This window comes from Astyanax mexicanus, chromosome 15, assembly GCF_023375975.1.
Source record: "Astyanax mexicanus isolate ESR-SI-001 chromosome 15, AstMex3_surface, whole genome shotgun sequence".
NCBI classification, from domain to species: domain Eukaryota; kingdom Metazoa; phylum Chordata; class Actinopteri; order Characiformes; family Acestrorhamphidae; genus Astyanax; species Astyanax mexicanus.
Genome location: NC_064422.1, coordinates 9639946 through 9655947, shown reverse-complemented (window position 1 = coordinate 9655947; position 16002 = coordinate 9639946). Strand labels below are relative to the sequence as shown.

At 39.5% G+C, this 16002-nt stretch overlaps 1 protein-coding gene and 1 long non-coding RNA gene across 6 annotated transcripts in view; one reads left to right on the top strand and one right to left on the bottom strand.

Moving 5' to 3' along the window:
- tanc2b (tetratricopeptide repeat, ankyrin repeat and coiled-coil containing 2b) overlaps window positions 1–16002 on the top strand; it is a 156932-nt gene that overhangs the window by 62408 nt on the left and 78522 nt on the right. For all 5 annotated transcript variants that reach the window (XM_049465184.1, XM_049465187.1, XM_049465183.1 and 2 more), the window contains exons 4-5: window positions 8677–8748; window positions 11043–11234. In XM_049465184.1, the coding sequence (XP_049321141.1) occupies window positions 8677–8748; window positions 11043–11234 (264 nt within the window). The remainder of the gene's footprint in view (window positions 1–8676; window positions 8749–11042; window positions 11235–16002) is intronic.
- On the bottom strand, window positions 2867–3829 carry LOC125781347 (uncharacterized). The gene is made up of 2 exons (XR_007424577.1): window positions 3489–3829; window positions 2867–2986 (listed from the first exon to the last, which is right to left on the bottom strand). It is a non-coding gene; the product is annotated as an uncharacterized LOC125781347 (long non-coding RNA).

The window sequence follows — 16002 nt, the reverse complement described above, 5'->3', positions numbered from 1 at the left end:
GCCTGTAGATCCTGCTGTATACTCGTAAGTTGCAGGAATCCTAACTATTCTCATAAATGCTAAATTGGTGATTTAATCTTGCAATCTGGTGAGATATTCCTGGGAAACACTTGATGTATGTGGGAGAGCATTATTATTACTTAAAGGGGCACCAAACCCCCTGATGTATGGGTTTAGAGGTAGGGCAGGAGGGGAGAGCTCATTGGCTGAGCTGCAGCAGCAACAGTGTGCCTCTCTTTGATCTCGCCAAAATATTCCAGACTTCTGCTAAAATCACTGCTTTTATACAGTGAGATTAATGTGACACTTTTTGCCTATTTTGTACAGTATGTATTTTAGTGTATTTAGATGAGTAGTGTGTGCAGTATGTATTTTAGTGTATTTAGATGAGTAGTGTGTGCAGTATATATTTCAGAGTATTAGGATGAGCAGCATGTGCATTTTTTTGGTATACTTGGTATTACAGTATATTTTTATTCATAGTGTGTTCAGGTTGTAGTTCAGTATATTTTAACAAATACTGGATATAAGTAGAGTTCAGATTTTTCTGTTCATTATTGTCTACAGTATGTATTTCAGTAAGAAATATATTTTTGGGTATGTTTGGATAGATGGTATATTTAGTAAATATTTGGATATATATGTACAGTACAGTATGTGTGGAGATTAAATATTCAGCGTGGATAAATGTTCTTTAAAAAGTGTATTTTTGTTGTATGTTTGTTTTTTATAACACACATACTGGTAGGTTGTAGAGCTGCAATTAATGATTATTTTGGTAGTCGACTAATCTGATGATCATTTTTTCGATTAGTCAACGATTATTTCTGCCATGTCCTCCATCTTTAAAAACAACAGAAAAACAGCTAAACATGATATTTTAAAAGGAAATGTCCATATGTTGTTTAAACATGGAGAGCACTGATATTTAGTGAATAAATATGTAATCTGTTGAGTTTGGGCACTTTTTGAGACACAGACCAAGTTTTTTCTGTCTTCAGCACTTTGTGTAATGCGGTACTGTTACAAATTAACAATATAGTCGACAATGAAATTTGTAGTCGACAAATTTAAATAATCTACATTGTCGACTATATCGACTTATCGTTGCAGCTCTAGTAGGTTGTAGACAAGAGCCTGCTTTATGTATTATTGTTGTATGACAGGCTAGTTTCATTCATTCAGTTGGATCTGAATCAGTTAGTTCAGAATCTTAATTCAGTGCTCCGTAGTTCTTCTGAACACAGCAGTAGTAAAGCTCAGAGATCCGGGATGTGATCTCTGTGAGGATTTCTACAGTATTTGTTATGGATGAGGTTAAGCTAGATATGCAGCATCCTTGGCCGGGAGCTTCATTCCCAACGTCCACACAGTGTGTGCCCAGCTAATCCATATCCACACTGGAGACTGCACTAATCCAGGAGAGACCCTCAGACACTGTTTGGAGACGGGCTTCAGAGGTGGATCAGATTTCTGTTGTTCTTAGTTCACTTTCCTTCTACTGTTATATATTTATCCCATCCACTCACACTGAGGAATGGACAGCAAACGCCATACATTTTGTTCAGTAGAACAAATTAATTAGGAAATCCGGCCTCCCTATGCATAAAAATCATGCACTAATTCAACTATTAAATTATTCAATAATCAGTTGTTTCCTTGTTTTCTGTTCCACTTTACATTATTATTTCAGATACTGTAATATAACTGCTGTACCATTTAAGGTGGAAAGTGAATTATACCTTCAGGTGTTGTCTAAAGCCTTTTGCCCCTGAAGCCTTTTCCTACTGTTAACTTTGGGTGTTTATGTGAAGCATTTAGCAATGTATTAAGTAGAAATCCCAAAACATAAATATGAGAAAATTCTCCTCACAAATCACCAAAATACACTCTTCCCACCGCTCTCAGAACTGTGTGGGCGTGGTAATAATATTCTTATGAGAATGCATGACAGACATCTGTCTATTACTGTCTGGATGGTTGCTAAGCAACATTTAAGTTGCTCAGACTCGAAGAGAGGGCTGTCGCACCATTTAAGGTGGATTAAAATGATTCTTATTCTAATAAAACTGCTGCTAAAAGTATACTCTGTGTGTGTGTGTGTGTGTGTGTGTGTGTGTGCGTGTGCGTGCTGCAGACTTGTCTGCAGTGATTCATTCAAGTGCATCTCTTTAAACTTTAAAGCGAGTATAAAAGATCTGGCTCACGCTGCTCGTTCAGACACACACCCAACACACACTAGCTGCGGTCCAATCTGAAGGGAGCTGCCTAGGTAGTCATTGCCTTCAAAGGCAGCTCCCTCGTTCGGCAGCATTTTCACCCATAAGGGATCTTATAAGGCAGCGCGTTCGGGACACCCTCTGGAGTCAGCATACGTCATCACGTCTAGCGCGCTGTGCCCGTGAGCTGTTTATAAATAACTAAAGTTAATGATCACTTACCTCGGGATAAATCTTAATGCAGCGGCAGATTTTTCTCTTTTACTCATCCAAATATTACAGATATTTAAATATTCATGATTTACTTTAATTATACACTTTTCCTCACTTCATTCTCAGAGTATGGTCAGTTTTATGTATGCATTTATTTTATTTTTGATTAGATGCTTTGTAGAAATGCATGAGTAATGAAACCATAATATAATAAATATTTTGTATGAGCCAGAGCTAAATTATCAAACTAAGCTACGTTTCACACAATAGTACATTCATACACAGTCAGCTAATTTGTATTATATCTTTATCTTTTAGTTGCATAAAACACATGATTCATAAACTTTTTTTTTTTTTATTTACCCATACCCACTAGTTGAGATGTGATACTACAATAAGCATAGTGACAATAAACACACAGCAAGCAAAAATAATAATGTTAAGAGAGAAAACTTTATTACATTCAAAGAAAAAATATATATATTCATAAAGGGAGCTAACGCTGCCTCCAGCCGGTCTGACCAGCGTTCACCTTCCCCGGCCCACGTTCATCCCTGTGGAAAAAATAAATCTGAATTAGTAACAGCGGTTTATGGAGAACACGCTCATAATTCCACTATTTACACAATTAATCACTCAGTTACAGGTAAATCTAGTTATTCCCTCTAACAATTAAACTGTTTACGCATTAAATCACTGAATTACAGGTTATTCTACAGTGTTACACTATTTACACAGTAAATCACTTAGTTATACGTAACAGTGACTTAAAACAGTTAAAACTTTTTATACTGGACGGCCAGGGTATCTTTGTTTCCTAGCGGGGGTTTCCTCAGCGCTGCAGCCGCGTTTGGTACTCTGTAAGTCGGCTAGATGCGTGTTAGCTTACCCGGTAAATTAGCGCGATAAGCTAACGGTAGCTTCCGCCGGTCAGGTCTTACATTAAATGAAGTACAGGTGAAAACAACGATGGAAAACAACTTAAAACAGTCTAAAATATGCTAGTTTGATAAACCCACGCAGCGGTGAGTGGAAATACAGGAGGGAATTACTTACATTCGTACAGAAACTCCCTCGCAATGCCGGCTCCGTCCGCCATGTTTTTAAATCTGAGCGCTGGAACTCTGAGCTGGTGAAATGCATCATGGGATTGCCTTCGCCGTGAAGGATACATCTCACGCTGCCTTCAGAATCGGGGTAAAATAAGGCAGCTGCCCAGGTAGGCAGCACATGCCACCTTCCGAATGGGACAGTCCTTTTCTCGGGAGCGCGCCTATGCTGCCTGAAAATGCTGCCTAGTTGGGCAGCTCCCTTCAGATTGGACCGCAGCTACTTAATCTGACGCACCCGCCAACACACTCTCACACACAGCTTTTAGTGAGCGTCTACAGAGCTTGTGTGTGTGTGTGTGTGTGTGTGTGTGTGTGTCAGCTATAACGATAAGAGACAGTTTAACAGTAATAATCTATGTAGTAAAAACAGCACTTCCCTACTGTAAGGCTAATTCACACTAACGCACATATTGAATTTTAGTAGTATGTTCGCACTGAGCTAATTCTTCCACACAAAAATGATGCAATGAGACCTTTAAGACTTTTGAACCTTGATAATTATGTTGAAATTTTTTTTTTTGTGTGTTTTAGATTATTTTATGTTGTCTGAAAAGCACTTGAAAAATGCTCTAGAAAAGTGCTATATAAAAAAAAAACACTTACTTACTTACTATAAATTGTCCTCGGATTTATCGTGATAAACAATATTATTGAAATTTTTAAAAATTGCTACGTATACACATACATATTAAACACTTTTTAAATAAAGTTGTCATACTGACTCAGTCACATTAATGGGATCTCCAAGCAATCTCATAATTTCCATTATAAAAGTGGTTCAACTTAATTCTCCACTTAAAAACACACAAATAAACTCAACAGCAAAAATGATCAACATCATGTTCATTTAGTGTACCTTATGTCGATAATGTAATTATCACGACCGGCTGAAATCAAATCCTCCTCACAGCCTAAATCTACCAAAATCAAATGTAAAGCTTTTCCAGTTGCAGTAAATTGAGGTGAACTCTTATCTGCTTCCTCTGCTCAGGTGTTCAGACCTCCGGGTTGGGCTGTAGACTGTGTGGGTCTCAGTCGAGGCTCAGAGTCTGACTCATGTTAAACACTCAGGTTATATTTAAGAGGCTCCCCAGGTCTGAGTCGTCATAAGAGGGCAGGGGGGTGATTATCAGCTCAGCTCTGAAGTGCCGCTCCACTTACAGAGAGATGGGACTTAATGGCACTGTAGTTACACACACACACACACACCGACACAATGAAGCTCAGTGAGGAACTTTAGAAGCCCACGCTTTCACTCAGCATCCACAGTTCACGTCACAGTGGAGAACGGGCGTGGCCACAGATGCAGCAACACTGACATGCCAAAGATCATAGGATATCAGTTAGTATATTAATCAGGTGTTGCTTCACATGTATAAGTTAAGAGAGATGCTATCTTGTGAGTGAGGTTGACCACTGGCCATTGTGCTCATGGCAAGGCTACATCAATTATTGGAGTATGAGCAAGGCCGGTACATTTACAGATTACATCCTAGATGACATTACCACCCACAGTGGGCAGTGCAGTGGATGGTAATGAACATAAAAACACACAAGCAACTCACAATACAGATTTAATGCAGGATGCCACATACATACAGTGGCATGAAAAAGTATTTTCCCCCTACAGATGTTATTTGTTTTGGCTTTCTTGTCATACTAATATTTTTCCAATTATCGAACAACCTTAATATCAGACAAAGATAGCCTAAGTAAATATATGAAAAAAAAACACTTACTAAATAATATTTGTATGTACTAAAGAAAAAAACTATCCAAACGAATCTGGCCGTGTGTAAAAAAGTGTTTACCCCCTAAACCTAATTACTTGGTTGTTTCACTCTTTGCAGAAACACTGCAATCAAGCTTTACCGAGTTTTTTTTTCCACTCTTCTTTGCATAATTGTTTTAATTCAGATAACTTGGGGGTTTTCCACCATGAACAACCTGTTTAAGATCATGCGACAGCATCTCAATCAGAGTTTTTTAAGCCATTCAGAGGTGGACTTTCTTTCTTCTTTGTGTGCTTTGGGTCATTGTCCTGCTGCAGAACCCAAGTACACCTGAGCTTGAGGTCACAAACTGATGGCAATGTAATATTACCATATGACATAAATGCAGTGACACAGGGTACAGTGTATTCAGGAGGAAGCTGCCTAGTAGTTCTAACGTGGGAAAGGTAGGAAAATAAACCCCGCTAGCAAGTGTGCTAATTAGCCCCTGAGGATTTAATCCCGTGTTGAGTGAATACATTACCCTGGCTATCAACACACTCCTCACTTTGGGGTGTAATCATAAGATTCTGAAGCTGAAGGTTCATTTGAGCTGTTGTTTTGGTGGGCTGTGATACAAATGGGTGGTCTTGACCCACTAGTCAAGCCTTAATCATAGAGCCAGCACTGGTTCCCAATAGAATTAGAAATAAAACCATCAGAGAGCCCTGCAGGTGGTAATAGATTAGACATCGTTAAGTTCAGTACTGATTTCTGTTTTATAGCATTAGAACTGTCTGTCTCTGTTTACAGTACTGATAGCGCTTCTGTTAGCCGCTAACACTTAGAGCGAGTGTGTCTTCCTTCAGCTCCTTATCTCCCGTGCTCGGCGAGTAATGGGAAATTGATCTCCGCTGTGGTAAATTCCTGCTTGATGCTTTGTAGCAACATGGCAATTTCCTAAAAAAACGGATGCTAGCGTAACAGAGGCAGCCCAAGCTGATTTAGCGTTTGTAAAGCAGCTTGAAAAGCAGTGCGTAAGCATTTCCTTAGATTTCCATCGCCTGTGCAGCATTTAGGATAAAAGCGGAGGTGCTAAAACCAGATTGAAAGCAGGACTGTGACAGGGTGGGAAATGAGGTTGCTGCTAGCCACTAGCCAGGCTAATATAGGCCTGGTTTTATTGTGATATGCCACAGTTTTTCACCCTAAGGCTACTAATATTGAGCTGTCGATGAGCTTGATCTTTCCAACCATGATGGATGCCTGTGTGTGTGTGTGTGTGTGTGTGTGTCTGTGTGTGTGTTGGAATTGTTGCTGTTCACTGACCATCACTGACAGAACCAGAAACAAATCCATATCTAGTGTATAAAGTATGACACCAGATTATGTGTGTATGAGGTAACAGAATTATTCAGATATTCAACCTTCAGGATTTTAGCCCCACCCCTTTACCTGTTCAGGTGTCATTGGTTTAGAACGCAGCAGTGTGCCTGGTCTTCAACCAGCCAAAATGGGCACATGTCACTCCACTACTCATTGAGCTCCATTGGTTACCGATTGCTGCTTGCATTAAATTAAAAAAGCTCTTACAATTGCCTACAAGGTGATGTCAGAACTGGCTCCCTTCTACCTGCACTGATCACTCCTAAAGGTCTATATTACCTCCTGGCCATTGAGCTTTTCCAGTAAAGTCGCCAAGTTTTACCAAACATTTACACAAAGCAAAGAACAATCCAGACTGTTCTCATACAGAGTTCCCCAATGGTGGCACAAAATACACTACCGCCCACTACCAGATCAGGAGCGTCCCTCACTATCTTTAATAAACTCCTGAAGAGAGAGCTCTTCAAAGAGCACTTACTCTCCTAGCACCTCTAACTAACTACCTTCTACTACCAGATCAGGAGAATCTCTCACTATCTTTAATAAACTCCTGAAGACTGAGCTCTTCAAAGAGCACTTACTCTCCAAACACCTCTAACTAACTACCTTCTACTACCAGATCAGGAGAATCTCTCGCTATCTTTAATAAACTCCTGAAGACAGAGCTCTTCAAAGAGCACTTACTCTCCTAACACCTCTAACATACTAACTACTTCTAACCTCATTTCCTTCCCCCCTCCTTTTCCTCCTCTATGCCAATATTTCCCTTTGGCCCTCTTTTAGGCCCTGTCTAAAAATGTATTTTTTTTTACCTTGAACTTTTATGTCCTCTTTTGCTTGGATAAAAGTGTCAGCCAATTTTAATTTAATGTAATCAGGCACTTCAACCTTTTAACATGCCTTGAAGAAAAATTTACTTATTCACACTCTGAACACTTTGAGGGCTTTGAAATCTTCTACAGGATACTTGGAGAAGCTGCCTGTTTTCTCTCTACTCCACTTAATAATTCCAGATCAGTAACAGGAATCAACTCAAATTCTGCAGGTTTAAAAAGAATACATAAAAAGTTGACAAAGGTAGACATAATGAATCTAAAGGTTTGGAGGACATGAACTGTACTGGAAAATACTGATTTCATTTTTTATGATTTTATTCATTACATTTTGAGAGTTGTAGATTTACTTGAATATATTGCTATACTTTCTATTATAATTACAATTATGATTTTCAGTAATGTTCCTTATCAATCATGAAAACTTTTTATGTAATGCTTGAATAAAAATCCTCAAGGTTTAGTGGTGTAATGTCAGGCAGAAAATTGACAAAAATCCTGGCCTGTTAAGAGGTTAAATGATTCATACTCTATATTCTCCTGTCTACTCTATATCCTCCTGAATATATACCTGACATATATAACTGATCTCTGGATACTTTTGGCTATGTAGTGTAATCTTTATTGTCAGAGGTATTGTCCAGTAGATTGAGCCAGATTCCCATCGACCTGCAAGCTCTGTCCCAGCTCTCCCCACGGCCTCAGGGCTTACAGTAATTGATCCTGCTGCTGGTAGCACCATGCTAATCCTACTGTACAGCAGCTTACCATCATCCAACCCCCCCAACCCGCACATCGTCCCAGTAAGAGCAAACCGCAAAAAAAACGCAAAGCCTCTGCAGTGCTCACTTTTGGGACTGAGCTGGTCCACTCACAGCTATCAGCTATCATCTCAGATGGGTTAACTTGAATCTCTACAGTAGCTAGCGGTCTTTAGTTTGGATGCTAACAATGGGGAAGGCTAAGAAACGGCGTCTGCCCTCCATCTCTCAGTTTGCCACCCTGAGGGAGCGCTCCGTGACCCGTCGCAGGAGCGTGGAAGGTCTGTGTGTGAGCACCCTGCTGGGGATACTGCAAGCTAGGACATGGCTGCTGGACATGCACGTGTCTTACCTCCTCGACCAGCCGGCGGGCGACGGTACGCCTCCTTTTACTCCTCGCGCTCACTCTCTCTCCTCTTTCTCCCACTCCTCCTCTGCAGATGGAGGTAGCGAGGATCCCAGCGAGCTCAGGAGCGCCAGCCTGGACCCCCACCACAACCTGGCCGGCCAGGGTAGGCCCTACTTTATATGTCTCTCTTTCTGTTTTGGTGTCTCTCCCAGTTTGGTTTATTTTAAATTGCATTCAGCCTACAGCAGTTTAGAGTCCCACCCATTCAACCTAAAGCAATTTAGACTCCCACTCATTCAGCTTACAGCAGTTTAGACTCCCACTCATTCAGCCTACAGCAGTTTAGACTCCCACCCATTCAGCCTACAGCAGTTTAGACTCCCACCCATTCAGCCTACAGCAGTTTAGACTCCCACCCATTCAGCCTACAGCAGTTTAGACTCCCACTCATTCAGCCTACAGCAGTTTAGACTCCCACCCATTCAGCCTACAGCAGTTTAGACTCCCACCCATTCAGCCTACAGCAGTTTAGACTCCCACTCATTCAGCTTACAGCAGTTTAGACTCCCACTCATTCAGCCTACAGCAGTTTAGACTCCCACCCATTCAGCCTACAGCAGTTTAGACTCCCACCCATTCAGCCTACAGCAGTTTAGACTCCCACCCATTCAGCCTACAGCAGTTTAGACTCCCACCCATTCAGCCTACAGCAGTTTAGACTCCCACTCATTCAGCCTACAGCAGTTTAGACTCCCACTCATTCAGCCTACAGCAGTTTAGACTCTCACCCATTCAGCCTACAGCAGTTTAGACTCTCACTTATTTAACCTAAGGCAGTTTAGACCCACCCATTTATCCTTTAAGTATATACTGTACCTTTTTAACCTCCAGCAGTTTGCCTCACAATTAAGCCTCACCCATCTAGCATACAGCGGTTTAGCTCCACCCATTCAGACTTTAGTAGTTTTACTCCAACTTTTTAGCCTTGAGCAGTGTAGCCACACCCATTCTGCTTTCTAAAGGTTATCTTCACCCATTCAGCCTATCACAGTTTACCCATGTTCAATCAAGTTCAAAAAGATTGTCTACACCCATACAGTGAAGAATAATACAGCAAAACACAGAAATGAACTCTGTCTGTGTGTGTGTGTGTGTGTGTGTGTGTGTAGACACGTTTTAGCCTCAGGGATCTGGTATGGGGTTAGCAGCTTGTTGCCAATATGTCTGTCGTCCCTCACTGTTCAGCACAGACTAAAGATCACAGCCCAGTTTCTGAACAGGTCTGTCACTTAAAGAGTCTATCTCTGTCACAATTACTACTTTGTTTACAAAAATTGTCATTTTTATATAATTTTATGTTACTGATTATAATGATAATATAGTTGCATAATAATGTAGTGATGTAGTAAATGTAACATAACATTAAGTTGATATAGCAGCTAATTTATGAGAAGTGGGCTCTTCTTGATAAATAAACACATATAGGCTGTAACAAGTTCAGCATAAACTATTGAGGTCATTTTCATATATTGTATGTTAATTGTATGTTGTAATTATCCTGACAGACCTAGTTGTGATGTTGTTTATTATTTGTATATTATGATAATTAAAACATTGGAACACTCTTTATTGAAATAAGAACATTTCTTAAAAGCAAAACTAGTAATATATTGTAGTATGATGTGAACAATAACAATTAAGCATCTGTTATACTGTAGTATTGTAAAGTCATGTTTAGTTTAATTTGTCATGTTGCTAGGACAAACCAGTTAAATGTTGTAAGGCTGATCCAAAAGACTAGTCAAAAAGCCAGGCCAGATCAAAAACATAAATATCAAAAGCAAACATATAGTGATAAAGCAGGGAATTTAAAATCAGACAAAATTTAAAAAAGCAAAGAAGCAAGTACAAAAGAGCAAATGCAAACAAACAGGGCTTACATTCACACACGTGCAATCAGGCACAGGTGAAGAGAATCACTAATTAGTCACAGGTGCAGAGGATCAGTATTCAGGTGACTAAGAGCGTGGGAAGTCCATGGTTGGTTGAAAAGGAGCATGTGATTGTGGTCTGAGAGGGAGCGTTCATACAAAAACTATGTGTTCATTAAAACATCTCCGAGATTATTTAATGGGAGTCCAGTATTATTAATGGTTATCATCAAATCAGCACATTATTTGATAAATCAGAGCTTAATGCTGGTAAATCTGGTGAGCCAGTGATAGAATTGAACGTATTCTCTGGGGGCGCTTGCTGGGAGGTCCGAAAGAAATCTGGAATCAAGCGTTGCTGTTTATACTAAATTACAAGATCTCAGCTACTTTCTACTAACCTAGAAATTCTGATTACTTATCCCCAAGGTAAAATAATATTTTAATTTTAAATAATTAAGCTGTCAGCAGTGACTTTGTGAATGAATTTTTTTTAATGCGTGCATTTGTTCCTCCCGTGCTGTAGGTGGCAGTATAGACAGTGACTGTGCCTTCGAGGGCGAGTACGGCGTTCCCCCTCTCTCCATGGCTGAGGGGCTCCAGCACATACGAATCATGGAGGGCGTGTCTCGTTCTCTGCCCTCCTCCCCACTCCTCACTCACCAGACGGTCAGCCCCAGGATACCGCCGGTCAAGAAGATCAGTGGAGCAGCCACAGGTACTCTCACACATAAACACCACTAGTAGATAGTTGGATAGTCGGTGTAGTGTAGTGGATAACACTATCATCGATGTGGGTTCAATTCCCTAGCCGGGCAAACACAAGACACTGCACTAATAGGAGTTTATGGGTACGACTCCACACTAAATAAGAATGTTTACAGATTAACAGTGTCTGTATCCACATAAGTAGTAGAACACTTTATTGAAGGGCAGTAAGGGTTCATAAGGATAAGTGATCTTTACATACAGGGTTTATATGGTCATGAAAACCTGGAAAAATCATGAAATTTAAAAACGAGGCCTGTTTTGGAAAAATAAAAATACCCAGAAAGTTTTTTAAAAGCCATGGAAATTTGGTCTATAATGCTTTGCGTTTCCGTTAATCGATGGAGAAAATCAATTCTGAGCTACGAATACATCAGCTTAGAGTTAATTCAGAAATTTAGCCCCACACAATGGAGCTCTCAGGATCTGACACACATTTTAATATTAAAAAATGTGTGCCAGATTCATTTTAGGCCTACTATAATCAATTTTGAAGATAGTTTTAGTTGATATTTAGTTTTATTGTCTATATCTTCACGGGTGTTTTAAAAATCGTATGGTCATGAAAATTTGTCTGGAAAAGTCATGAAAATGTATAGGTTAAAAAGTTTATGAACCATGTACGTAGACCCTTCATAACAAATGAAGAAAGCCTACATAGCCATGTATTGGCATGTATCACTAGCACTTGTTGTTTCAACACTTCAATACTGAGATAAAATGACACCTATATAGACATGTGCTACATTTGTAACAGCTGACATAAACCTATATACACACACGGTACCAGTACCAGTCAAAAGTTTGGACACACCATCTCATTTTAATTCAATTCCTACATGTAAATGAATAGTGAAGTGATCCAGACTATGAAGGAACACATAAGGAATCATGTAGTAACTTAAAAAGTGTTAAACAAAACAAAATACTCTGTGAAGAAGCATTCTTACCTGGGGAGCTGTTAACTTGCTGTTTCTGAGGCTGGTAACTGTGATGAACTTATCCTGTACAACAGAGGGAACTTTTGCTCTTTTTTGGAGAGGTCCTGATGAGTGCCAGTTTTTTCATTATATCGCTTTTGATGGTTTTTGCGACTGCACTTGGGGATGCTTTCACTTCTTGAAATGTTTCGGATTGACTGACTTTCATTTCTTAAAGTCATTTTCTTACCATAATCTGGATTAGAACATTACTCAAATATTCACTATTCACTGTATACCTGTAACTCTACCTCTTCACTACTTTACAACTGATGCTCTCAAACGCATTAAGAGACAAGAAATTCAAGTAATTAACTCTTGATGAGTTCAGTACAGCTGTTAATTGAAAGCCTGAATTCAAGATGACTCTACCTTATAAAGCTGATACCTTTATACACACACACACACATACACACACACACACCAAGCCAATAGCAGTGCCATTCTTTCAGCCTCTGAGCCTCAGCCTGGTTCCTTCACAAGTGTCCACTGGTTTATATTGTCTGAGGTTTCTACATTATTCACTGTAAATGTGCTGAGAGGCGTCTGGTGTCTGATTGGAGGCGAGTGTGTCTGATTACAGTGTGTAGGTGTGCTGTTTCTGCAGCCGGGCTGAAGATGTGTCTGGTTTTTGTGTGTGGAGTTACTTCCTGCAGTGTCCACTAGGGTGTGCTAGCGTCCTGCTGTAATTGCGCCGTTGTGCAGCACTTCAGTCTGAAGGTGTATGAATGTGTGATGTGGTGGGGGGACGTGCTGGGAAGCTATTTTGAGTAGTTTTTCTTAATTGCGCTAAAGTTGTTAGTTTGAAATGGAAATGAGTGTTCGGGTGTGTGTGTGTGTGTTCCCCTGATGTACAGCTGGTGTGTGTGTGTGTGTGTGCAGTCTGTATCAAAGTGCCCATTGATGTGCGTCACAGAGACGCAGCTAGGAGGCTCTGTTGGTGTTTCTTTTTCTGAGTGTGTTTGTCTTTCTGTCCCTCCAGTTCAGACGTGTTTTTGTCTGGTTTCAACTTAAAGGGCCCCTACTCTGCAAAACTACAGTGATGTAGTCATATGTGACACTGATATAGTGTCACTAACCAGTTTGTTTAAGAATATTTAATAATGCTTGTTATTAATGAACTCTATAAATAAACGATATTACTAAATATGTGCTCAGTTTATTGAGTGGCAGCACAAATATGATTGAATTCAGACACTACTTCATCATTAATATGCATCAGAATAGAAAAACGTGAGTGTCTGAACCATATTTACAGCTAGTTTAACCCTTGTGTGGTGTTCATATTTTTGTTACTCGTTTACTTTGTTACTTGTATTTAATTCAGCAAAATTAAGCAATTTCACATTAAAATGCTTTACACATGCTCGCTTCACCTAAATTGCAAGCAATATAAACAGCTTCCATGGTTAATATTTGCCCTTTACCTTTCTTATGTTACATTTCTTTCAAAAAGTGCTACTCTTTTTTTTATTAGTTTTTTTTAATAAAATGTAAAAGAAAATGAATTAAACTCAAGATATGAGTAGAAAATGTGTTTAGTTTCAAATTTACAAATGAAGCAATGTTTATTAGCCCTTGGCCAAACATACTGTATGTAATATAAATGTGTAGGGAGGGAGGGGGAGGGGGTGTACAGTGTGTGTTTATCGAAAATATGTTTTGATATATGTTTTTCACAAAAAATGAGCCAATGCCAATGAGTTTGAGTTAAAAAAAAAAAAAAAAAATTTAGTATCATTTGATGAAAAATGAAAACGGGTTCCTCAGACCCGAACACCATACAAGGGTTAAAGTCAGTTAAAGAAAAACTCCGGTGTAAAATGGATTTTGTTGTAGTAAAACATGATAAAAGTTATTTTCTTTGATGAATAACACACCTCTGTTCTCCCACAGCGTTCAGAGATCTAGAAATTTAAACAGTTTGTCCAAACACCCTTCAGACTGGGTGACACAGGGCTTAATTTACACCGATAAATCAGTAGCTACACACCTCCTTGCTAGATCCGGAGAGCCCTGACATTTAAAACAAAGCATTATTAACTTAAAAAGTGCAGAAGAAGCTTATTAAAAATAAGGTAAATTATGCCCCGTGTCACCCAGTCTGAAGGTTGTTTGTACAAACTGATTTCGTAAAGCTGTGGGAGAACAGAGGTGTGCTGTTCATTAAAGGTAAGCAGTTTTTATCATGTTTTACTACAACAAAAGTCCATTTTACACCAGAGTTCTCCTTTAAATGCGCTGTGCTGTTCATGGAAACATATTTGAATGTTAATTATGTTTATTTTAACATGCTGCCTTTATAAAATATGGGGAATTCAATATTTTATTGACTGTATTTAAACAAAAATGCGGAATGAATTGTATTTTTATTGTTACCAATAGAAAGAGCTGCGATAACAAACTGATTAACAGCCTAATTTAACTGCAATTCCTGCATGCAGCTATAGAGGGAGCTCATCATGTTTTACACTTAACTGTGTGAGGCACAGTTCAAAGGTCAACAGTGAACACTAGGTAGATACAATCCGTTCAGACCAAGTGCCCAAAAACTTTTGAGGAACTTAAATCAGACCTTAATTTATCAGTTTATCAGCAACATTTATTGCACATAGCATTTTGTCTGATGCTTTTTTTTTCGGCCCACATTCAGCTTATGTAGTGAGTACACTGTTTTCAGTATATTATGAGTGATTGTTGGAAGTTTACAGTATTCTCAAAATCATGTTCAAATTCCACTTTATTATTTTTTTCCTTCTTTACGAGACTTTGAAAGGAGTGGCAGAAGAAAATGTTAAAAAACCTGGATGGGACTTACACCCCACAGTAGACAGCACTGCTTTCCCACCCTCATGTTTTAAGCTTCTCTGTGATATCAATAGAACTTTCATCTGGGTCTGCTTTTTACAATACGACATAGCCGAGCTGATTTGCATATTTTATATACAAAAAGGCACAGTAACACATTCCCAGGGATTAGGAGAGGCTAGTCTGAGCGTAGCATGTTTTTTTTTTTTTTAGATTTCAATTATTGCAATCAAGTTTGCCTTCAAAAACAATGCTCGTGAGGAATTAATTGGATTCGGCTGCATATCGAACCTGACTTATCAAAGTACTGTATGTCGGCAGAGGTGTGTGTGCGTGTGCATGTCTTTAATTTGAGGCTAACCCCATCAAGCAGCAATTTGGAGTGTTTTCTCTGCAGCTAATTTGTAATTCTTTGGTGAGAGACGCTGTGCCGAGCTTCTCATCTCCATTAATGAAAGTCAGTGCTTTATGAGCGAGCCGTTTCATCCTCTACTGTTTATTCATTCCCTGTGTGTTCATTAAGCAGTGAACGTCTCGCCGCCGAGGCTCAGAAGATAAGCCTCGCCACGCTGCTGCACGGCTCCATAAACAGCATCAGCTGGATGCAGATGTTTTGTAGCTGAAGCTGCTTGTCCCTAGTTTGGGGTCACCTGGCTTTTTATAGGTGCCTCTTTAAAACTGCAACACTTTCCAAAAAAAGTTGGGACTGTAACCCACTTTGTATTGTTGCTGTTTCAACTCACAATACTAAAAAAAATTGTCCCATTCTTACTGCTTACACATCTAAAGATGTGCAACAGTTTGTACAGTATTCATTGGCAGCACGGTGGCTTAGTGGATAACACGTTCACCTCTCAGCACTGGGGTCTTAGGTTCAAGTCTCTATCTGGGTGAAGTTTCCATGTTCTCTCCCTGTGTCTGAGTGCGTTT